The following is a 22,242-nucleotide window of genomic DNA, read 5'->3' as shown; positions in this document are numbered from 1 at the left end:
CCTGTTTTAAAAAAGGCTGTTGAGGCAGTGGCATGCCTGTAACATAAGCCCATGTTCTACTTCTGTGTATCAGACTAAAGGACAGAAAACAACAAGGTAAAGAAATCATGAAAAAGGACAACATATACTGTTAGAAAGGCGGTGATGATCATGCTTGTGTTATTATAGTGAAGCTTTTTATTACTTAAAATATAATTTTAAAAGTTTCTCAAGGGGATGTTTTTAATCCCTGACCTTGATAGACAAATACTTTTGTCCTGAGTGTACCTGAGGAGGTACTTTTGACCTTGCATGTTCCCATGGTGGTGTACCTGCCGTGGTGGAGCCTGACACGCATTGCTACTATTGTTGTCGTCATTAGTTGCATACCCATCACTATCAATGCTTTTATTATTTATATCATACATACTAAAATATCTGATTAGTAGTTTTTCCATTATTGTTTCTGCTATTATAAGTGCTACTACTGCTATTACTACTCTCTATATGAATAATTTCTGGCATATGCATTAAAAGTGTTATAACTCTGTTATGTTGTTCATTCTGGTCACATGACATCCAATGTACTTCTGCCCATCCTCTGTTGCTCTCCATCGGGTTTCTTTTCCCTTTTCCCCTTGTTCAAGGGTTTTCTTTTGATGTTTTAAGGGTTTTTCCTTTTCAAATGCCAGGAACCTTAGAAAGGAGGTTGCATGTTGTACAGATTGTAAAGCCCTCTGTCGCAAAATAGTTGATTTGGATTATAGGGCTATACAAATATAATTGAATTGCGTTAAGGTTTGGTTGAATTCAAACACGACTTGATCAGGGCCCGGGAAAGATCACAGTTTGAGTTAAAATAAAGAACAATTGTGGTCATGCCGAAAAGAAACCAAAGTTGACTGGTGTTAAGACAATTGAAATGAGTTAAACGTGTGAGGAAGTATGGCGGAGTGCAATAAGCTTGTATGCAATGATATTAACCACAAAAGATGGAAAAATGCAACCTAAAAATGTCCCTTTCCAGACCCGTGCGCTATTGGAGTGGCTAAAATACTTTAGCTAGGTAGCCAATTTTTAGTGGCCACATGTATTTGTGATGTAATGCCAGCGAAAAATGACTAATTACAATTAATAGCTTGTAGCGTATTGCTGTCTGAGTTCTTTATAACTTTAGTCTGCTGTTGGAATATCAATTTTGACATTTTGATGCTGGTAACAGTTTTAATCCAAAGTTTAAAACTTTTCTAACTCTGTGGCGAAACACCATTTCTGTTGCCGGTATGCACGCGCATATTTTAGTTGATGTCGGCTGTAGAAGGGTCTATACATGCAAAGTTATAAGTTAAGTTATAATATATTCCTTTAGTGGAATATTGCTTTACATCCACCATCTGCTGTCTCCTACACAGCCCAATATTCAGCTCTCTTTGCGCTGTAGTTGAACAGTGCCCTCTTCCTGTCTGTGCCTTTTAAGCAGTCCAGCAGATTCCCCTCCAGATGTGAACCAAATCAATTGTTCTGATGACACACGGCGGTTACAATGACACACGGCAGCTTTAATAAAAGAAAAATAAATGAATATCTGAAACAGTGGAAATGTTTTTCAGATCCTATTTTCCAGTCAGCTGTTTTGCTGTTTAGGAGAAACAAGATAAGAGGAGCGATTGATGTGACACTGTTGAGACTCAGCCGGCTGTTGGTCCCGCCAGACAGTTTGCTGTCACTGAAGTCAATAGCTGATCACACACACCGACAGGCGATGTCACAAGACGTGTGTGTGTGTGTGTGTGTGTGTGTGTGTGTGTGTGTGTGTGTGTGTGTGTGTGTGTGTGTGTGTGTGTGTGTGTGTGTGTGTGTGTGTGTGTGTGTGTGTGTGTGTGTGTGTGTGTGTGTGTGTGTGTGTGTGTGTGTGTGTGTGTGTGTGTGTGTGTGTGTGTGTGTGTGTGTGTGTGTGTGTGTGTGTGTGTGTGTGTGTGTGTGTGTGTGTGTGTGTGTGTGTGTGTGTGTGTGTGTGTGTGTGTGTGTGTGTGTGTGTGTGTGTGTGTGTGTGTGTGTGTGTGTGTGTGTGGTAAAATGTAGTTGTAATAACGGTGTGTGTGATCTGTATTCAGAGTTAGTCTGTAATGGGAGGCTTAATTGTTTTGCATTTTTGGACATCCTTTAGTTTAGGACGTGATAAGTTTCTCTAATATTTGATTGTTTGAATAGTTATAATCCTGCTTTAATTCAGCAGATGTAAATTAAGATGTGTGTGTGATCCCAGTCTCTGTCTCCTAATTCAAATGTGGCCTACCCATGGCAAGGTATACACCAGACACAGACCTGTTGTTACGGTCCATGGCTTGTCTTGCATTCTGCTGCAGCAACCTACATAATACACGGAGCCGGTGCAGAGCTCTGCTTGGATCACCAATACGTCTCACTGTGTCTCCTGTTATTTGTAATTTTAAATGTATGTGCAACGAGAGCGTACGTGTAACCGGAGTCAAATTCCATGTATGTGCACACATACATGGCCAATAAAGCTGATGCTGATTCTGATTCTGATGTCTCATTCCAAAGGTAACAGTCCAACTACCGGCTACTGTAACGCTCTTTCAATAACATGCAACATTCCTATTTTCAGATCATTAAATTAACAAATATTTTTCCCCTCGTCAGATTGTAGCAGGTCTGCACTGGTACACACTGCAGCCTGTGAACTCTGGTCTGTCTTGACATCTCCCATACACACCATAACAACTATATGCATGCTAAAGAATATTTTTGACTGCTAGATTAGTTAACGTCACAGACTCGCACTGTAGACTTTGTGGATTCCTGCTGCATGTTGAGTTGGGAGAGATTGCAACTTCCAAAATGCACACATGTTGATAGTGTTTCATTTCTATATCTAAGTGTAATAAGTTTGCAATATTCTTTAATGACAAAGTTCAAGGCATTAAAAATGCCATAAATTCCACAACACAAATAACTACTCTGCAGCCAGCTAGACACCTAGAAGTTTTCACCTTTTACGTGGTGAGTTGAATTCTTTTTGCAAGGATGATGAAGCATTAATTGTCTCTATATGCACTTAGTTCACACACACCTTGTTAGTGTGCCCTGTGGTCTTGTAACCTATGAGGTTCAAACGGCAGTTTCAGAGTGTTGTTTAGCCCTGAGCTGCAGCTGGTGACTCATCAACAGATAAAGGTTCTCTCTCTCTCTCTCTCTCTCTCTCTCTCTCTCTCCTACATACTGGACCTTCTAATGAACTATTATGTTGATTCATAAAAAGTATACCATGGTCTAGGCTATTACTGGATTCTGGTTGCAGGGTGTCTATTAATTCCTGATAATGGACATCTATCCAAGCAGGGTAGGAAATTTAAAAAGAATTTCGGGGCAATTTTTGATCCCACTGACTGAAATCCCAATAAACCCTGATGAATAGCAGCCCACGGATTGTAGCCACCTTGCCCGGACAAGGGAAACCGGGGCACCCTCCCGGAGCCAGACCCAGGAGGGGAGCTCGTCGGCGAGCGTCTGGTGGCCGGGCTTTCGCCCATGGGGCCCGGTCGGGCTCAGCCCGAAAGAACAACATGGAGCAGCTGTCACCCTGTGGACCCACCACCCGCAGGGTGAATTATCGGGGTCGGGTGCTATGTAGACCGGGCGGAGGGCCAGGCGGGAGACCTGGGCGGGCCGATCGCCGGCAGCATAGACTAGCTCTAGGGACGTGGAACGTCACCTCACTAGCGGGGAAAGAGCCGGAGCTGGTGCAGGAGGTGGAGCGGTACCAGCTAGATATAGTTGGGCTCACCTCCACGCACAGCATGGGCTCTGGAACCAAGCTCCTGGAGAAGGGTTGGACTTTGTCCTTTTCTGGAGTTGCCCAGGGTGAGAGGCGCCGGGCGGGAGTGGGGATACTCACGAGCCCCCGGCTGAGCGCCGCTGTGTTGGAGTTTTCCCCGGGGAACGAGAGGGTCGCCTCCCTGCGCCTACGGGTTGCGGGGAGTAAGGCTCTGACTGTTGTTTGTGCTTATGCACCGAACAGCATTTCGGAGTATCCGGCCTTCTTGGAGTCGGTGGGAGGGGTCCTGGAAAGGGCGCCGCCTGCCGACTCCATAGTTCTCCTGGGAGACTTCAACGCTCACGTGGGCAATGACAGAGAAACCTGGCGGGGCGTGATTGGGAGGAACGGCTTGCCCGATCTGAACCCGAATGGTGTTTTGTTGTTGGACTTCTGTGCTAGCCACAGTTTGTCCATAACGAACACCATGTTCGAACATAAGGTGGCTCATAAGTGTACCTGGTACCAGAACACCTTAGGCCGGAGATCAATGATCGACTTTGTAATCGTATCATCTGATCTGCGGCCGTATGTCTTGGACACTCGGGTGAAGAGAGGAGCAGAGCTGTCAACTGATCACCACCTGGTGGTGAGTTGGATCAGATGGCGGGGGACTCGGCTAGAGAGACCTGGCAAGCCCAAACGTGTAGTGAGGGTGAACTGGGAACGTCTGGCAGAGGATCCTGTCCGGGAGGTCTTCAACTCCCACCTCCGGAAGAACTTCTCACAAATCCCGAGGGAGGCTGGGGACATGGAATCCGAGTGGATCTTGTTCAAAGCCTCTATTGTGGACGCGGCTGCTCGGGGCTGTGGCCGGAAGGTCATCGGTGCCTGTCGTGGCGGCAACCCTAGAACCCGGTGGTGGACACCGGGGGTGAGGGTAGCCGTCAAACTGAAGAAGGAGGCCTTTCGGGCCTGGCTGGCCCAGGGGTCTCCTGAAGCAGCTGACGGGTACCGGCGGGCCAAAAGGGCTGCAGCGACGATGGTCGCGGAGGCTAAAACTCGGGCATGGGAGGAGTTCGGGGAGGCCATGGAGAAGGACTTTCGGTTGGCCTCAAGGAAGTTCTGGCAAACCATCCGACGGCTCAGGAAGGGAAAGCAGGGTCTACCCCAGGCTGTTCTCAGCAGGGGGGGGGAACTGCTGACCCGGACTGGGGACATCGTCGGGCGGTGGAAAGAGCACTTTGAGGAACTCCTAAACCCGGCCAACATGTCCCCCGGAGAGGGGGCAGCGCCGGAAGACTTTGGGGTGGATTCACCCATATCCCTGGCAGAGGTCGCTAAGGTAGTCAAAAAGCTCCTTGGTGGCAAGGCGCCAGGGGTGGATGAGATCCGCCCTGAGATGCTGAAAGCGCTGGACATTGTTGGGCTGTCTTGGTTGACACGCCTTTTCAGTGTCGCATGGGGGTCGGGAACAGTGCCCATGGACTGGCAGACCGGGGTGGTGGTTCCCATCTTCAAGAAGGGGGACCGGAGAGTGTGCTCGAACTATCGAGGTATCACACTGCTCAGCCTCCCGGGAAAAGCTTATGCCAGGGTGCTGGAGAGGAGGCTCCGACCGCTTGTCGAACCTCAGATTCAGGACGAACAGTGCGGATTCCGTCCCGGTCGTGGAACAGTGGACCAGCTCTTTACCCTCGCAAGATTACTGGAGGGGTCCTGGGAGTTTGCCCAACCAGTTTACATGTGCTTTGTAGACCTGGAGAAGGCTTTCGACCGGGTCCCTCGGGGGTTTTTGTGGGGGGTGCTGCGGGAGTATGGGGTGCCGGACCCGTTGGCACGGGCCATCCGGTCTCTGTATGCCTGCAGTAGGAGCTGTGTTCGTCTCCTCGGTAGTAAGTCAGACACGTTCCCGGTGGGTGTTGGCCTCCGCCAGGGCTGCCCTTTATCACCGGTCCTGTTCGTGACCTTCATGGACAGGATATCTAGGCGCAGCCAGGGGGCGGAGAGGATCCGGTTCGGGAGTCTCGGGATCGCCTCTCTGCTGTTTGCGGATGATGTGGTCCTGTTTGCCTCCTCGGACCGTGACCTCCAGCATTCACTGGGGCGTTTTGCAGCCGAGTGCGAAGCGGCAGGGATGAGAGTTAGCACCTCCAAATCTGAGGCCATGGTGCTCTGCCGGAAACCGGCGGATTGCTCCCTCCAGGTGGGGGCAAACTGCCTACCCCAAGCGAAGGAGTTCAAGTATCTCGGGGTCTTGTTCACGAGTGAGGGTAAGGTGGAGCGGGAGATCGATAGGCGGATCGGTGCGGCTGCAGCAGTAAAACAGGCGCTGTACCGGTCCGTCTTAGTGAAGAGGGAGCTGAGCCGGAAGGCAAAGCTCTCCATTTACTGGTCGGTCTACGTTCCAACCCTCACCTATGGTCACGAACTCTGGGTCGTGACCGAAAGAACGAGATCTCGGATACAAGCGGCCGAAATGAGCTTCCTCCGTAGGGTGGCCGGGCTCAGCCTTAGAGATAGGGTAAGGAGCTCGGACATCAGGGGGGAGCTTGGAGTCGAGTCGCTGCTCCTTCGTGTCGAAAGGAGTCAGCTGAGGTGGTTCGGGCATCTAGTTAGGATGCCTCCTGGACGCCTCCCATTAGAGGTTTTCCGGGCACGTCCAACTGGTAGGAGGCCCCGGGGAAGACCGAGGACACGCTGGAGGGATTATATCTCCCGGCTGGCCTTGGAACGCCTCGGGATCCCCCAGAATGAGCTGGAAAGTGCTGCGGGTGAGAGGGAAGCCTGGGTCGGCCTGCTGAACCTGCTGCCACCGCGACCCGACCCCGGATAAGCGGGTGATAATGGATGGATGGATGACTGAAATCCGGGGGCATTTATAAAAAAATTGGGGGCACTCTTTGAAACTTGTGAAATAACATTCAACCTTTATTCAAAATAATAAATATACTTACTTAGGCTTACAGTATATGAACAACCGTCATCAAATGACAATAATAAGACTATTAGGCAGTAGTCTACAGATTCAAAGTGTTTTCTTAGATTTCTTTTAACAAAAAAACTGAAATCAGACAATCATATTACATTTTATTCTTATTTCTTTGTGGTTATTTATTTTTTTTTTTTTAAACTATTAACAATTATAACTTTTTTATATATATTATAACATGTATAACAATTTAAAAAAAAACACAATAAAAGGGCTATACATAGATTAATTACATTCAATTTACAACCAATTTTTCAGAAAATGAAAACAAATATTAAATTATATGTACAGTGTTGACAAATAATAAATATGTACATATACATATGAGTGGCTTATTTGTCAAATAGCACCAGTTCATCATCGTCATCTGTGTCACTGCCAGCTATTGGAGAAGTTGCTGGTCTGACCTGCTGCCTTGCCCAGAGGGTTTTATGTGAGGCCGCCTGGCTTTCTTCTCACAGCAGATTCTACACACGCAGCTGCATCTTCTTCTTCTGGTCCCTCCAGTGAGATCATCATTAGGTATTCCACTGTGTTGAGATTTGAACAAACAAAACAACAATAGTATGTTACATGTGATAAGGGATTTAATCTAAACATTTAACCCTTGAAACCCCCAGTCAACTGCAGTCTTGTCCTTTTATGAGGATGTGACTGCACTCTGGCTAACGTTAGCTAGCTAGCAAGCAAGCCTTTGTAGCTAATGAACTATCAGAGCTAACTAACGTTAGCTAGCTAAAGCGAACTAAATAAGTTCAAAATAATTACTACTAGTTATCACTTACCGTAGGCGATAGCCACGTATTTCTTGACGTTGTCGCTCCCCTTGATGAAGTCCGCAGAAGAATTCAACCTGTGCTGGGTTGACGATGAAAATTTCTCCTCACACTCACAGGAGATCAAGAAGCGCTCCATTCGGTTCATCACGCACACGCAACATCGAGGCGAAAATCCAAAACACAGAGCTGCCAACTTTTCAAAAAACCTTGGAGTGAGATTTTGTCGGGGGTGACCAAAATGTTGCCGCGCACGCAGCCACACACGTTGGTGGCTCAAATATCAGGAAATTGGAATTAATTTGGCGTTGTACCCATGTTGTGCCCTGCATTCTGGTCGTTTGTGGGGCCCATAGTCGTTGATAGGGCATACTGGAGATGGACAACATTGGTTACATTCTGTGAAGCAAAGACATGGTGGTCCGCCTCCAGGAAATTTTGGTTTAAGTAGATGTTATTTCATGCATTCTAGTGGATTTTTGGGTGGTATGCTAAAGATGTGTAATACCTGAACTTATTCTGATTCATGTTCATCTGCTCATGACTTTCAGGGCCTTCTAGACTTGAGCTGAACATTCAACCAGAAAACTATTGTTGTGCCTCAATGACTGTCTGTGTACCACAATATAGCCTAATTAATAGACCCGTGTTTAAGATTTGACCAAGGTAGGTTGATTGACATTTTGATTACAATGGCATTCAACTAATTCTTAACTGAAACCTAACCTATATTGCTAATAATTGTATTCTTAAGAGCAAAAAATGACACGATTAGTTAGGGAGAAATATTTTTCATTATGAAAAAAAAAGTGCAACAAATAAATACATTTAAATTTGGTTTAAAAGGCTACCGTTTAAGCAAACAGTAGCCTTTTTAACCAAAACAATGGTTCAACACATAAATAAAATAACAAAAAAGGAGGTATCAGAATTTGTTACGGTTTGTGGACAAGGTTGTACTGGCCTGTGGCCTTCTTGGAGGCCTTGATGACCGCTGAGGCAGGGCTCCAGGTCGGCCATCTTTATGGCCATGATGGAGGACAGGGTGCCATCCAATGCCAGGTTATTTCTGGTCTTTGTTTTATTTAGTCCCACAATTGAAAACACCCTCTCAGCATCTGCATTTGAATGGGGCGACGGCAGCAAGCCTCTGAAATTCTTTGGCTCCTGTCACCTATTGAAAATGAACCAAGAACAAAATGGAAAAACATACCATATTTTGTTTTCATTATTACTGTAAGTATACTGTAACAAACTTCAGATACAACATGCATAGTTTGCATCATGTATGACACAATATATGCATGCATCAATAAAAGCAACGGATGTAGTCAAGCCACACCTGCCAAAAAAAATGTATACCTTATGTTTCCTTGTTGCCATTCCAGCCCAGAAGCTGTCCATATCTGTCTCTGTCCTGTGTGTTGCTCCTCTGTCTGTTTCTATAAATTGTTCTCGCTGTTCTGACAGTGGTTGGTTCTTTAAATAATATAATACATTTTGCTTTTGTCCTCGGCCTGGCAAAGGTCTTTTACGAGACATCTTTGCTACCTTACAAAAACATGCCTAATTCTATTGCACACATTTCCTGTCTTTATGTTAAATTCTTTGGAATACATCTTACCTGTTCAAAGTGCTGTTTGGAAAATGATTGAGAGGGTCCTTTTCTTTGGCCTGTAAATAACATGATAAATGCTATGTGAGCAGCCTTAATAAACAATTCTATGATGTTTTGAGCATCGGGTCGTGACCGAAAGAACGAGATCTCGGATACAAGCGGCCGAAATGAGCTTCCTCCGTAGGGTGGCCGGGCTCAGCCTTAGAGATAGGGTAAGGAGCTCAGACATCAGGGGGGAGCTTGGAGTCGAGTCGCTGCTCCTTCGTGTCGAAAGGAGTCAGCTGAGGTGGTTCGGGCATCTAGTCAGGATGCCTCCTGGACGCCTCCCATTAGAGGTTTTCCGGGCACGTCCAACTGGTAGGAGGCCCCGGGTAAGACCGAGGACACGCTGGAGGGATTATATCTCCCGGCTGGCCTTGGAACGCCTCGGGATCCCCCAGAATGAGCTGGAAAGTGTTGCGGGTGAGAGGGAAGCCTGGGTCGGCCTGCTGAACCTGCTGTCACCGCGACCCGACCCCGGATAAGCGGGTGATAATGGATGGATGGATGGATGATGTTTTGAGCATGCAGTATACCAAGAGGTTAACAAGGTGCTCTCCTGCTGCTTGTTATGACAGCTGAGTTTACATTCACCACACAAAATCACACGCACAAAACACAACAAATCATTTCTTTCAAGATTTAAAGTTTGAGAGTTAACATACCGTAGTCTCTAAGTTTAAGAGAGTTAGTCTCTGCTCCTCCAGAGTGTCTCTTTGAAAATCTTCTTCTGTTGCCAACTCTTTGGGATAAATAGGATGTCTATGCAGCGAATAGGGTTAGAGATGCGCTCCTTAGCGCCACCTATCGTCGGGGAGTCTGAAAAGGTACGAACGTGTCTCGGGTACAGACCTCCCACTCTGCCCAAAATCAGAATTTTTTTTTGCCGTGAGAAATTGGTTGTGTGGCGTGAGTGCGTGTGAAAACATGTAAATGCGTGTGTCACACACCGAAACCGTGAGAGTTGGCAGCTCTGAAAACATGATATGGCAACTGGACCGGGTCAGGACTACGATGTTTTTGACAAGTTCATTAAATTATCATAATTATTAGAGGAAATTATGGGGGCATTTTTTGCCTCTCTCCTAGTGATATCGGGGGCTAAATTATATTTCTTAGGGGCAGTTTTGCCCTTTGCCCTTGTGTATTTCCGACGCTGTATCCAAGTCTGTTCTCCGTTCAAAGGAATGTGCTGGCTACATTGAATGAACAAAAGAGAACATTTGCTGATCTTCAGGTCCTCGTCCTCCAACACTAGAGGACTGGGAGAAGCACTGCCCTCTGAACCTACTGACACATTGTCTCTCATGTCCAATGTGCCATTTGCTACTTTAAGCCGTGACCTCTCATTTGTTCATGAAAAACAGATCTTGATATTTATTTGGGGACATTGGTGAGGTTTGATTGCTAGTTAGTATTGTTGTGTAACATACTATCACATTATATTTACCATTTGTCAACTCCTACGCAATGTTGACTTTCTAGCTTGCTCGCTAACGCTGGCTTTCTGGCTCGTAGCTCAGCCAAAGGGTTCAACGGCCTTTTCAAAATAAACTGGCCTTCTCAGAAACCTTCTCAGTTGGGCAACAACACTGCTCGGTTAGGTTGAGGGAAAGATCGTGAAATATTTTGTTAGGGTTAGCCAACAGAACGACTTCGGTAAAGAGATATCTTCTATCCATCTTTTTAAAGTTTACTTTTCCATTTGGACTATTAAAAAGGACAAATGTTTGGGTGATTTTGTTAAAGGGAAAGCCAGTAAGGTATACACCTACAAATCTTTGTAGGTATTGCTACAAATGCTGGATGAGACCAGCCTCAACATTTGGATGTTGGTTGGTGTATAATATTTCTTCTATACACAGGAATATTAAAAAAATTGTCTTATTCTATCACATTTTATTCTATGGCCAATAACGATACTGATGCAGACAGTGAGTAGGATCTATCTGTCCTCTCAGTGATGCAGGGCCGAAGTTTTAGCCTCATAACTATTGTCTGTGCAGTGCATGCACAGACAATAGAAATCTAGATGTTTCTTCTGTAATTCATGCCCGACTAAACGTAGTATCTTGAAGTGTGTAGATTATGTAATCTCTTTGTTGTTCCCTGGTACTGAATGTCCTCCGCCTGCTCCACCCACAGCTTCCACTAGACCACTGACTTTGTGGAAGCTTGTAACTTCGTTCAAGATCTTTCTTCTCATTTACTTTTGAGTTTGCCTAATGATGTTGGCATGAGTACATATTCATGTACGTTGTTATTTCTTTTCTTCCCCGTCGGGGTCTTAAGTTTTCAAATACTTTTTACACATAGTTAGTGTTTCTTGCGTCATTTCTTGACTTTATATAGACAAAAACATTGTGCAACCACGCAGATGTTTTGTTGTTGTTGTAAGGATCTCCATCAGCCCTGAAACACTCTCACTCACAACAAGAAAATGGCTAAATATCTCTCTTTCTCTGTCCATCTCTTTCCAGTTGGAAAGACCAGTCTGGTTAAACTCTCTCTGGCCTCATGTCACTATTTAATGACGGATGAGTCATTTGCAAACTGTAAAAACATAAAATACATGCTGATGACACACCAGCGTTACTGTGTGTAATTGGCTGCTATATTGATATTCAAAATGAGCTACTGCAGAGGGGGTTGAAGAAGGCGGGAAGATGTCTTCTCAACTTTACTGCCGTTCAGGATAGTCTCTGTGATTTTTCAGAAGTCATTCTGAATCTGCCATTTTGGATTCATAGTTGTTTGGACGGATGGCCGACGAGATGCGTTTCCAACCTGAGCCGGCTCGGAGATCGAGCCTGAGGGTTGTCGAGTGCGTGATCACCGGCTGCGCCTGTAAATCAGAAGATAATTACACTCTGTGTGTGTGTGTGTGTGTGTGTGTGTGTGTGTGTGTGTGTGTGTGTGTGTGTGTGTGTGTGTGTGTGTGTGTGTGTGTGTGTGTGTGTGTGTGTGTGTGTGTGTGTGTGTGTGTGTGTGTGTGTGTGTGTGTGTGTGTGTGTGTGTGTGTGTGTGTGTGTGTGTGTGTGTGTGTGTGTGTGTGTGTGTGTGTGTGTGTTACTCTTTGCCACTACAGGAATGTGGACTCAAACTCGTTAGTAGGATAATTACATTTTGTATCTGGTTTATTGCCAAGCCGGTTTTCACAAACAAGGAATGTTCCTTGGTGTTGTCAGAGAAATCTGCTTAATAATCGGCTTATACCACTGTATTATACGTGTATGTATGGTTATAAGCACTAATGAACGTCCATTATGCTTTATAAAAAATAATCCTAACCCATCATGATGCATTATATAATGACTAAGTCGAGTAGCATAATACTTTTTATTTTTATTAAATTCCTATAGTTTCCTTACATTGTGATCTTTTGATAATTTTAATTAGTTACAATATTTTATGTGATTGTAAGTTACTCTAAGGGCTCATTGTTTGACTTGAGTAAAGTGAACTATCATTACTTCAATGAAAGAAAAACACTAAAATATTGGAAAAGTGAACTATGGAAATCCTTGCAAAATGAAATGCCAGTGATTGATCAGCAATTATGAAATGGTATAATACTTGACCTGATAAGTCATATAATGCGTTATGATTACTGTCGTAATTACACATATGTACAAGTGCTTGTAATTATACACACAATGGACATTGTGTTCAAATAGTGTCTTTTTAAGGGGAATTTCTTTCTCCTAAAAATAATAATAACAACTATATAGCACCTTTTTAAAAACAGGTTTTACAAAGTGCTCTAAATAGAAGCAAGGCAAAACATAATGTCAATAAAAGTAAACATTTCAGAAAATACAGGAGGCAAAGGAGACCATGCCATATAGGCAATGAACACAATAATGGAATATAAAAATACAAAATAAAGCTGTTCTGCAAGCCTTATCCCCTCAGGTAGGTCGTTCCAAGGTCGAGGGCCTCTCATGGCAAAAGCACGGTCACCCCTTTGATTTAAGCCTTGACTTTGGAAGGGCCCCACCGGATCTAAGGCTGCGAGCTGGCTCATATGGGGCTAACATTTCAACGATGTAGCTTGGGGCCAGACCCAGGCGTGCTTTAAGTGATCAGCAAAATCTTAAATCAATTCTAAAATGAACAGGGAGCCAGTGGAGAGAGGCCAGGACTGGAGTAATGTGATGTTGTCTGTTAAAACCAGTCAAAAGCCTAGCTGCTGCATTCTGGACTAGTTGGAGGCAGGAGATGAATTTTTGATTTATGCCGGAAAGGAGGGAGTTGCAGTAGTCTAGTCGGGAGAAAATGAGTGCATGAATGACTTTTTCCAGGTCTGAGCGTGACAGTATGGGTTTGATTTTTTTTTTAGATTATTCTTAATTGAAAGATCTTTTGATCTGTGATTTCAAAATTTAATTGAGTCAAACATTACACCCACGTTTCTGGCAACAGGTTTTAAATAAGCAGCCAGGGGACCGAGTTCACTCCTGATCAGACTGGTGTTATTGCTTGGGGAACTGAATAATATGACTTCTGATTTGGAGTTATTGAGTTGAAGAAAATTTTAAGACAGCAGCCAGGCTCTCTGGGTCACCAGGTCTCAGCGGAAGGTATATCTGTGTGTCTGCATAGCAATGAAAAGATATGTTGTGTCGCTGGAGTATTTGGCCGAGTGGAAGCATGTAGATAGAAAATAAAAGTGGACCTAAAATTGAACCTTGTGGTACACCACAGGTAATGTGAGTCGTGGAAGATGAGTGATTACCTATGGTGACCGTGTATGATCTTTCTAAAAGGTAAGAATAAAACCAGCCAAGTGCAGTGTCCTTGATGCCAACCCAGGTTTTGAGGCGATCGATTAAAATGATGTGATCTACAGTATCAAAAGCTGCACTAAGTTTCTAAAAGAATTAAAACGGTGCTCTCCCCCCTGTCTGCTGCTAAAAGGAGGTCATTAGTTACCTTGAGGGCAGTTTCTGTGCTATGAAGTGCTCTGAAACCTGACTGAAATTTCTCATATATTATTATGATTCATAAACTCTAGGAGTTGTGTTGAGACCACTTTTTCTAAAACCTTTGATAAAAATGGAAGTTTTGAAATTGGCCTAAAATTGGAAACAACAGAGGGATCAAGCTTAGGTTTCTTTAAAAGAGGTTGTACGATTGCATGTTTAAAAATCGATGGGAAAGTACCACTTGCTAAGGAGCTATTTATAATTAATAAAATACTGGGCCCTACAGTGCCAATAACCTCTGAGAAATTTAGTAGGAATAAAATCAAGGCTGCATGTGGCTGATTTGTGATATAAGTTGGGATAAAAAGGGCAATGATACAGGTTGAAAATAACTAAAATAGTTTTGAATGTCCCTACTGACATGTACAACGTGGTTTGGGGAGGTAATTTGTTGTCTTATTTCATTTACCTTATTATTAAAATGTTTAAACTTCTCACACACCTCTTGTGAGGCATCAATAAAATGACAGGTGGAGGGGTTTATGACCGTGTCTCTGACCTTGAATAAGACTCTGGGGTTTGAATGAGTCTAGAATTAAATTGGAGAAGGAGGTTCTTGATTCTTTAACTGCCTTTTTGATAGTTATTCATTGTCTCTTTCCAAATATCATAAAATACATGTAGGGCAGTTTTTTTTCTCCATTTTCTTTCCTTTCTCCTACAGTCTCTCTTAAGTTCTTTGGTGGATTCATTTAGCCAGGGCTGTGGTGTTCTGTTTAACTTGTTGACCTTGTAGGGGGCAACAGAGTCCAGGACAGTCTGACAGGTGTGATTAAAAAGAGAGACCAGCTCCTCTGTATCAGAATGTGGACTAAAAGCAGTTAAAGAAGCAGCAGTAAAACGCTCTGAAAATTTGCTAGCAGAAATGGAGTTAAAAACCCGGCAACGAACAGGTGTACTGTGATTTGTGGGAAGTTGGGATAAAACCACATTGAATAAAATTGCTTTGTGATCAGACACACAGATCTCTCAACAGGTAGCGGTCACGTGATGTCAGGATGCCTGGATTCCCACCTTCAGAGCGCCATGGTGATGCCATCCCCACCACTGAGGGAAGTGGACAGGAAGTGAGGGATATGGAGCAGTTCCTGGATCTGTCAGAGTCTCCTATTCATCCCGCCTCCTATCCACTGGAGCTGAATGGAGAGGAAACCCAGCAAGCGGACGGCAGCTGGAGCCAAGATGAAGAACCTCAGGGATGTGGACAGTGAGCGTCCGCCGTTGTTACCAGTTGCTGTTGTCCTGACATCTCTTGTATTATGGAGCTTCTTGTGGGAACTGGTTCTGTGGTTTAATGTTACTGAGCTTTACTATCTGTGTGTGAAGTTGAATGAGTCTACTACTGCTCTCCACTTGATATTAGAATGTAAACCTTTTTAGGATTTTTACGGGAGTGAAAATGGGCTTACAAAAAGCTACAGCTCCAATGAAAATGTATGCGACAGCGCACATACTTACATAATCATAAGTTGCATATTCATAATGTCCACCCACGCTCTCTTCTGTCATCTTTCCAACTATGTAGCTTTAATCTCTGCCGCCTCCCAAAGGTGTGCTCCTTTCTGTCCCATTTGTCCTGCTGACTTATTTTGACTAACCACAGACACTCCACTGTATAAACTGAATGGTGTAGGGCTTATGGGAAACAGTGTTTGTTCAAGGTAAAAACACAACTACATCATTTAGAGAAGAAAGAAAACAAAGAACTACTATCCCCGTCTAGACAAATGTAATGAATGAGTATTATTATAAGTTCCCTTACTTCTGGACCAGAACCTGATGAATCGGCCTTCATCGTGGCTCATTATTCACCTTATTCTTTGCCTGAACTGGGGCGATTCCGCATTGCGTCATTTTGTAATCTTTCTCCAGTTTTAAAGCAAAGGTGTGATTAACTGTCTTAGCGTTTCCAGCTTTATCATCCTTCGCCTGCCAAGAAGCTGTTTTTAGGCTTAAAAATCTTAAAAGCTTCAAAGCTGTTAAGTGTTAGTATGTTCCAAGAGTACGCCGAATAGTCAACTATTCGGCAATTCAGTACTTTGGATAGCTACACACACACACACACACACACACACACACACACACACACACACACACACACACACACACACACACACACACACACACACACACACACACACACTACATTCCAGTCCATTGTTTTCAAAGAACAACACACACATAGTCACATGTATTAATCCAATAATGTTGTTGTTTTTACAATTTTTCTATAGGAAAATAACTGAGGGGGATCAATTAGACACAAACATGATATGACCATTAGTCAATGAAAGACGATACTTTTTCAATCAGATTCAGCTATATGAATGGTAGTTTGGGGACACAGACTACCATTTAGATTGTCCAAAGAGTATGTGATCAGTTTATCCAAATAACACCTATTTGGAAGTTTGCGGCAAAGTTTTTCAAAAGCACGTCGATAGTGTTTTAGTCATCACTCTCGATGCCAGAAGGGACAAAGTGTCTTTCTAGTGGTTTACTTCCTCTTTCCTTCCAGATTGGAGAGGAGGTGGTTCCTCTGGCAACAGTTTATGAATGAACACGCCCAACTGGACACCTGGCTGCGATTTGCCGAGCAGGCCGTCGGTTCCCCTCACCCCGCCCACCTTACCCATGTCACTGCCAAGGAAGTAATGAGGAAGTTTGAGGTGAGAAGAAATTAAACTAAAGTTAAAATGAGTGAGTTCATCTTTTTACCCGGACTCCAATCATTAAAAGGATTTATTGGAAATTATTTTTGCATTAACGGAAATATGAAGCCTGAAGAACATATACATTTTACATAAACCTTTTTTGCCACACCCCGATTTCTTCCTAAGGCCTTTACACACACACATCGGGGGCGTTTTGTTCTTCGTGGGATTAATTGACAGTGTATTTATTTTTTTAACTGTTGGTTTAACCATGAATACTTTTCCACAGAACTCAAATATTACACTAATATTTTTAAGGTTAAACCATCTCAGAAGTAGAGTGGGTCACTTTCCAATCTGCGTCCAGTCAGCATGTTAAAGTGTCCTCGGGAAAGATACTAAAACCCAAATTGATCCTGAAGGCGGTTCCATCGGTGTGCGTGTGTGTGTGTGATTAGATTAAAGATTAGAAAGGCACTATACAAATGCAATTCTGTTTACCTTCTTACCTTCTTTCACCTCAGACCCGACTGCCTGCTCCGGGTCAATAGAATCCCAGTATAGTTGGTCCTCTGCTTGTGGGAATCTATTCACACCTGTTATTGAAAAGAGTATTTAGCATTTTCGTGTTTTTTATTCATCACGTCCCAGTGTGTAAAGTCCTGGGCTTCTCACTACATCTCATTTGTCTTTTACATCTTTGTCAATATCAAAATATGTGTCAGTGTGAAAATACCTGGTTGCAGTCATAGGAATCCCCCTACCTAGTTCTTCTGAAGTCTTACACAGACTAAATAGGCAATATAGCCTACCAGACACATCACCAAGGCTAATATCGTCAACTGTAAGGCCTCTTGCACAACCAATCTGGTAGATATTGCTTTCCGAGGTCTCACTATGGATGCCTCTCTGAAGGCAAAGACTTGGATGAAGTTGCATGGGTTCTCTAGCTGAAGAACATACTGAAGGTATCGCTGCAGGGTGAGTGGTTCAACACCATCCACTTAAAGTTGCATATTTTCAGGACAAAGGTTGCTTCAAAACAAGATATTCTTGTTTGACCTTTCAAGGGATGGCCTAAGTACACAGATGTTGTTGTTGTTCAGCGACGTCCTGGCCCAGGCAGGCGCCGGGGTTTGTTTCTGATCTGGTGGCACCGCTGGGGCTTGACCAGTTGGGGAGGGACCTACTTGCTATAAACCTTAGGGTGGATGTCTTTGCACATGTGCTATGGCCAAGAAAGCTGCTTTCTGCCTTTTCTGCCACTTCCTCTCATCCCGCTCCTGTTGGAGAGAGTGAGTCAGGAGCAGTTGTCAGTCATTCTGGTAGCCTCAGGTTTGGCGCTTATTGCCATGGTATGCAGAAATGACTCGGATCACGGCGCCCCGGCCAGTCCTCGGGGATTCTGTGTTGGGTGGTATCTGAGAGTTCTGAAGCAGTAAGCAGATCAGAGATGTATTCAGAATATGTTCTTTTCACTTATTATAGTCATCTATATCTTTCTTCTAATCTTTCTATCTAATTCAAACAATAAACAAATAATATATATTGTATTTTTATGGACTAAAACAAATCTTGTCATTTTATTTATGTATTATAAGCTGTGTAGAGGTATTGTAAACGGGTCATAATTCACCTCATTATATATATATATATATATATATATATATATATATATATATATATAAATATATATATATATATAATTAATGTGAAAACATCTGCTTTAAACAACTGGATTTATTCAAGTTTCTCACCAACACTACATTTTACGAGATTACATGTGAACACACCATGATGACGTTATAATTTAACTTCTCCCAATTCTCATTTTCACCGAACAGAGCCTGAACGCATCATGATGTAATGTAATAAGGTTACTAGCTCTCCTATGGATTTAAACACGGATTGATTGTTTATAATGTATCATTAAGAGAGAGACATCAGCAACTAGAAAAGCATCAATAATGTCCTGATGGTATAATTTACTGAATATTGGCGGATAACGATCATCAGTAAAACTTTATTTCACACTGTGATGGTTAACGTTAAACTTATAATTAATCTGCGGTTCACATGCATGCAGAACTGTGAGGGGGGGGATTGACAGTGGTCCATTACACTACTAGTCATTCATAAAGCTGAGGTTATCGCATGAAAGTGAAATGTATAATTGGGTATCATTATAGCATATTGATGGTAAACTACATGTTTTGTCTGTATGATGGAACCAAGTGGCAGCGTCTATACAGTAGATTGAACAGTAATGGGTCTAGTACCGAGCCTTGTTGGATCTCACATACAAGGTCTCACTTGCTATATAGGAGAACAGTCAGTAACCGGGCAGGATAGGCCAATGAAACCTAAAATTTCTCCCGCAAGCTGTGCCTCCAGTGTATGAATGAATGATTGGTCCTGATGGGCAAGTGGAACCTTGAAGAATAGCTCCTGCCGTCAGTGTGTGAAAGGGTGAATGACATGTAGACCTGTACAGGTGCTTTGAGTGGGCGGATTTTCGAAGTCCTACGAGGAAGCATGAGCTGCTTTATGTCTTTGTTACCTCAGCTTTTCGTGTGTGTGTACAGAGGCTGCGCTGCGAGGCCGTGCCTCGGCTCGTCCAGCTGGACAGTTTGACCCAGAGGAACCGAGCACTGACTCGGCTGTTTCAGGGCACCATGCAGGCTCGGCTTCTGGCGTCGGCGAGGGACTGCGGACAACGATGGGACGACGTGAACACTAAACTGGAAGCCATCACTGAACGGTTGAAGGTCAGAGTTAAAAAAAAACATTTTTAATTTAAGAAGTTGTAAAGAAATATTGAAGCGTCTCCAAACTGTCCAAAAGTTATTTGAAGATGGCGTACCCCTCTTCTTTGCGCCGTCAGCACTTTGTCGCAGAGTGGGAGGGGTTTGAGGCAGAGAGGGAGGAGCTTGCTCTCCGGTTGGCTGAACTGGACGTCCGCTTGACCGAGGTGGATCACCTGACGGGAAACACCTGCGAAAAGTTGAAGCGACTGCAGGTGTGTGTGTGGTGTACGTGTGTGTGATAACGACATACATGGTCCCTTTTTGCCTACCTCGTGTGTGTGTGTGTGTGTGTGTGTGTGTGTGTGTGTGTGTGTGTGTGTGTGTGTGTGTGTGTGTGTGTGTGTGTGTGTGTGTGTGTGTGTGTGTGTGTGTGTGTGTGTGTGTGTGTGTGTGTGTGTGTGTGTGTGTGTGTGTGTGTGTGTGTGTGTGTGTGTGTGTGTGTGTGTGTGTGTGTGTGTGTGTGTGTGTGTGTGTGTGTGTGTGTGTGTGTGTGTGTGTGTGTGTGTGTGTGTGTGTGTGTGTGTGTGTGTGTGTGTGTGAACTCGGGCCGTGTGAACGTCCTGCTGCAGCGCGGCGAGGCCTTGATCCAGCGCAGCGAACCGGCTGATGCTCAGCGTGTGGAGAGTCGCCTGCTGGAGCTGCTGCGGAGCTGTAGCCTCGTATACAGCAACATCACACGGACGCACACGCGGCTGCTGAGCATGAGACTGGTATACACACACTGACAATACACACTGATGCAAATATACAGGAGGTGTGGAGTGAAGATCAAATACAGGCAGATGGTTGTACAGAGTTTCTTCTTTCTTTTACAAATATATAAATACACACTCACTCTGAAGCCGCGTTCATACACACATGAGGATGGAGGCTTTGAACCCAATAGCCGTTAAGGATTCACAGTCATCAAGGTCAGAGGATATCTCAAAGTACTCAGTCTTACAGAGTAGCCTACTAATTTAATAATGCACACATTTTTATAAACAACTATGCTGACTTTAAATCCCTGGGTCATTCTTCACGTCATTCTACAATTGCCATAATGCAACTCAAAAGTATCTTTATACTGTCCCTGCCTCTGAACCCTAAGCATCACATTTCACTCACTGTGGCCTCGTTTGTCACTGAAATAAGTGAAAAATCTCTTTTATATTAGAAATGAAATGGCAACATATGAATCTATACATATGCAACCTTTTCCCCACAAGTATTACCAATATTAGAAAGAAAGTTGAGGCAATCTGTACTTCCAGCCTCTCTGCTGTGTGTAAACAGCCTGTAGGTCAGTCTGTGTCCAATCAGGTGACTGTCTCTGAGAAGTCATTCATGGCTTCCCAGTTGCACTGGGGAGTGCAGCATTTAATGTTGTTTTACATGATCTGGTTAGAACAAACCAGAAATGTAGAATATTGGGTTTTTGATTTAAAACCTAATTTAAATTTTGGATTGGGTTGCTAGTCTTGGTGTCACCCATGATAGGTTGAAGGGCCTCTAGAAAGTTGAAAGTCCGACGATAATGTCTGTTTTTACAGTTTCTGGCTATGATAAATTGTGTATTGTTTTTCAAACGTGCCACCATGTTCTGGGGATATCTTTCAAACTCTACAGAGTCTTCAAATCCTGACCCAGGATAACCCTGAGCTCTCTCCATTGGTGGCATGCTCTTTACAAAAACGTTTCTTCACTCACAGTACTTGTGAATATTTAATAAACTACTACTCGTTTAAAAAAGGAGCTTTAAGCTTGTCAGGGGATTCCATTTTTATTCATATTTAGTGTTTTAGAGGAATGAAGCAGCACTGTGGCCTCTTTCCTCACATTGATTTTACTCAAATCAATAGCTTTGCATGAAATGCGCATTTCTTCAGCAGTAATGGAAAGTAACACAGAACATGTACTCAACATACAATTTCAATGTACTTGTACTTAACTTTCCAAAATGACCTGACATCTACTCCACTGCATCTCAGATTTTACATAAATATGATAACCTCCTCAAATTTGACACGCATAGAATATAATACACAAACGTACGATGTAATTAAAATGAGCTCATCCTAAACCCTGCTACACTATAACAATGCTGTTTAATGCACCAGTAATAACTGCTTCAGTAATATAAAAAATTATACATAACACTAATGGGACCTTTTTACCAAAAGTATGTCTGTACTTTATTTAAGTAAATGTTTGAGTGTAGGAGATAGTGGTATTACTATTCCTTAAATAAAGGAACTAAATTCTCTCTCCACCAATGTAAATTGATGTACGTTGGTGAAGAAAGTATTTTAGTTTAGCTCCTCCTCCTCCTCCTCGTCCTACTCTTCATCCTCCTCCTGCTCCTACTCCTCCTCCAGGTGTTTGAGGATGACTGGATTCTGTCTCAGGCTACAGACTCTGGTTGCCCATCAGAGACTATATTAGAAGAAGAGGGAGCACTTGATTTAACTCACCTGGACCTCCCTGTCTTTCCAACCCATTCCAAAGGTAAATCAAACATAATAAACGTTTAAATACATGTATAAGCTCAATCACAAATGTACAATATTTAGTAAAGTTCCCACTGTTTTTCCATCTTTTGTCTCGATGCCATCTGATCAGCTTACACCGA

General features: G+C 43.5%; 1 protein-coding gene across 1 annotated transcript in view; it reads left to right on the top strand.

Moving 5' to 3' along the window:
• si:ch211-137a8.2 (uncharacterized protein LOC777613 homolog) overlaps positions 1 to 22,242 on the top strand; it is a 47,577-nt gene that overhangs the window by 10,461 nt on the left and 14,874 nt on the right. The window contains exons 2-8 of the mRNA XM_034528521.1: positions 15,147 to 15,377; positions 16,689 to 16,839; positions 19,410 to 19,592; positions 19,709 to 19,844; positions 20,148 to 20,341; positions 21,989 to 22,118; positions 22,233 to 22,242. The exon at positions 22,233 to 22,242 is cut by the window's right edge and continues 155 nt beyond it. Of these exons, the coding sequence (XP_034384412.1) occupies positions 15,169 to 15,377; positions 16,689 to 16,839; positions 19,410 to 19,592; positions 19,709 to 19,844; positions 20,148 to 20,341; positions 21,989 to 22,118; positions 22,233 to 22,242 (1,013 nt within the window). The 5' untranslated portion in view covers positions 15,147 to 15,168. The remainder of the gene's footprint in view (positions 1 to 15,146; positions 15,378 to 16,688; positions 16,840 to 19,409; positions 19,593 to 19,708; positions 19,845 to 20,147; positions 20,342 to 21,988; positions 22,119 to 22,232) is intronic.

Source organism: Cyclopterus lumpus, chromosome 25, assembly GCF_009769545.1.
Source record: "Cyclopterus lumpus isolate fCycLum1 chromosome 25, fCycLum1.pri, whole genome shotgun sequence".
Classification (NCBI taxonomy): Eukaryota; Metazoa; Chordata; class Actinopteri; order Perciformes; family Cyclopteridae; genus Cyclopterus; species Cyclopterus lumpus.
This window is presented reverse-complemented; position numbering and strand designations above follow the sequence as displayed.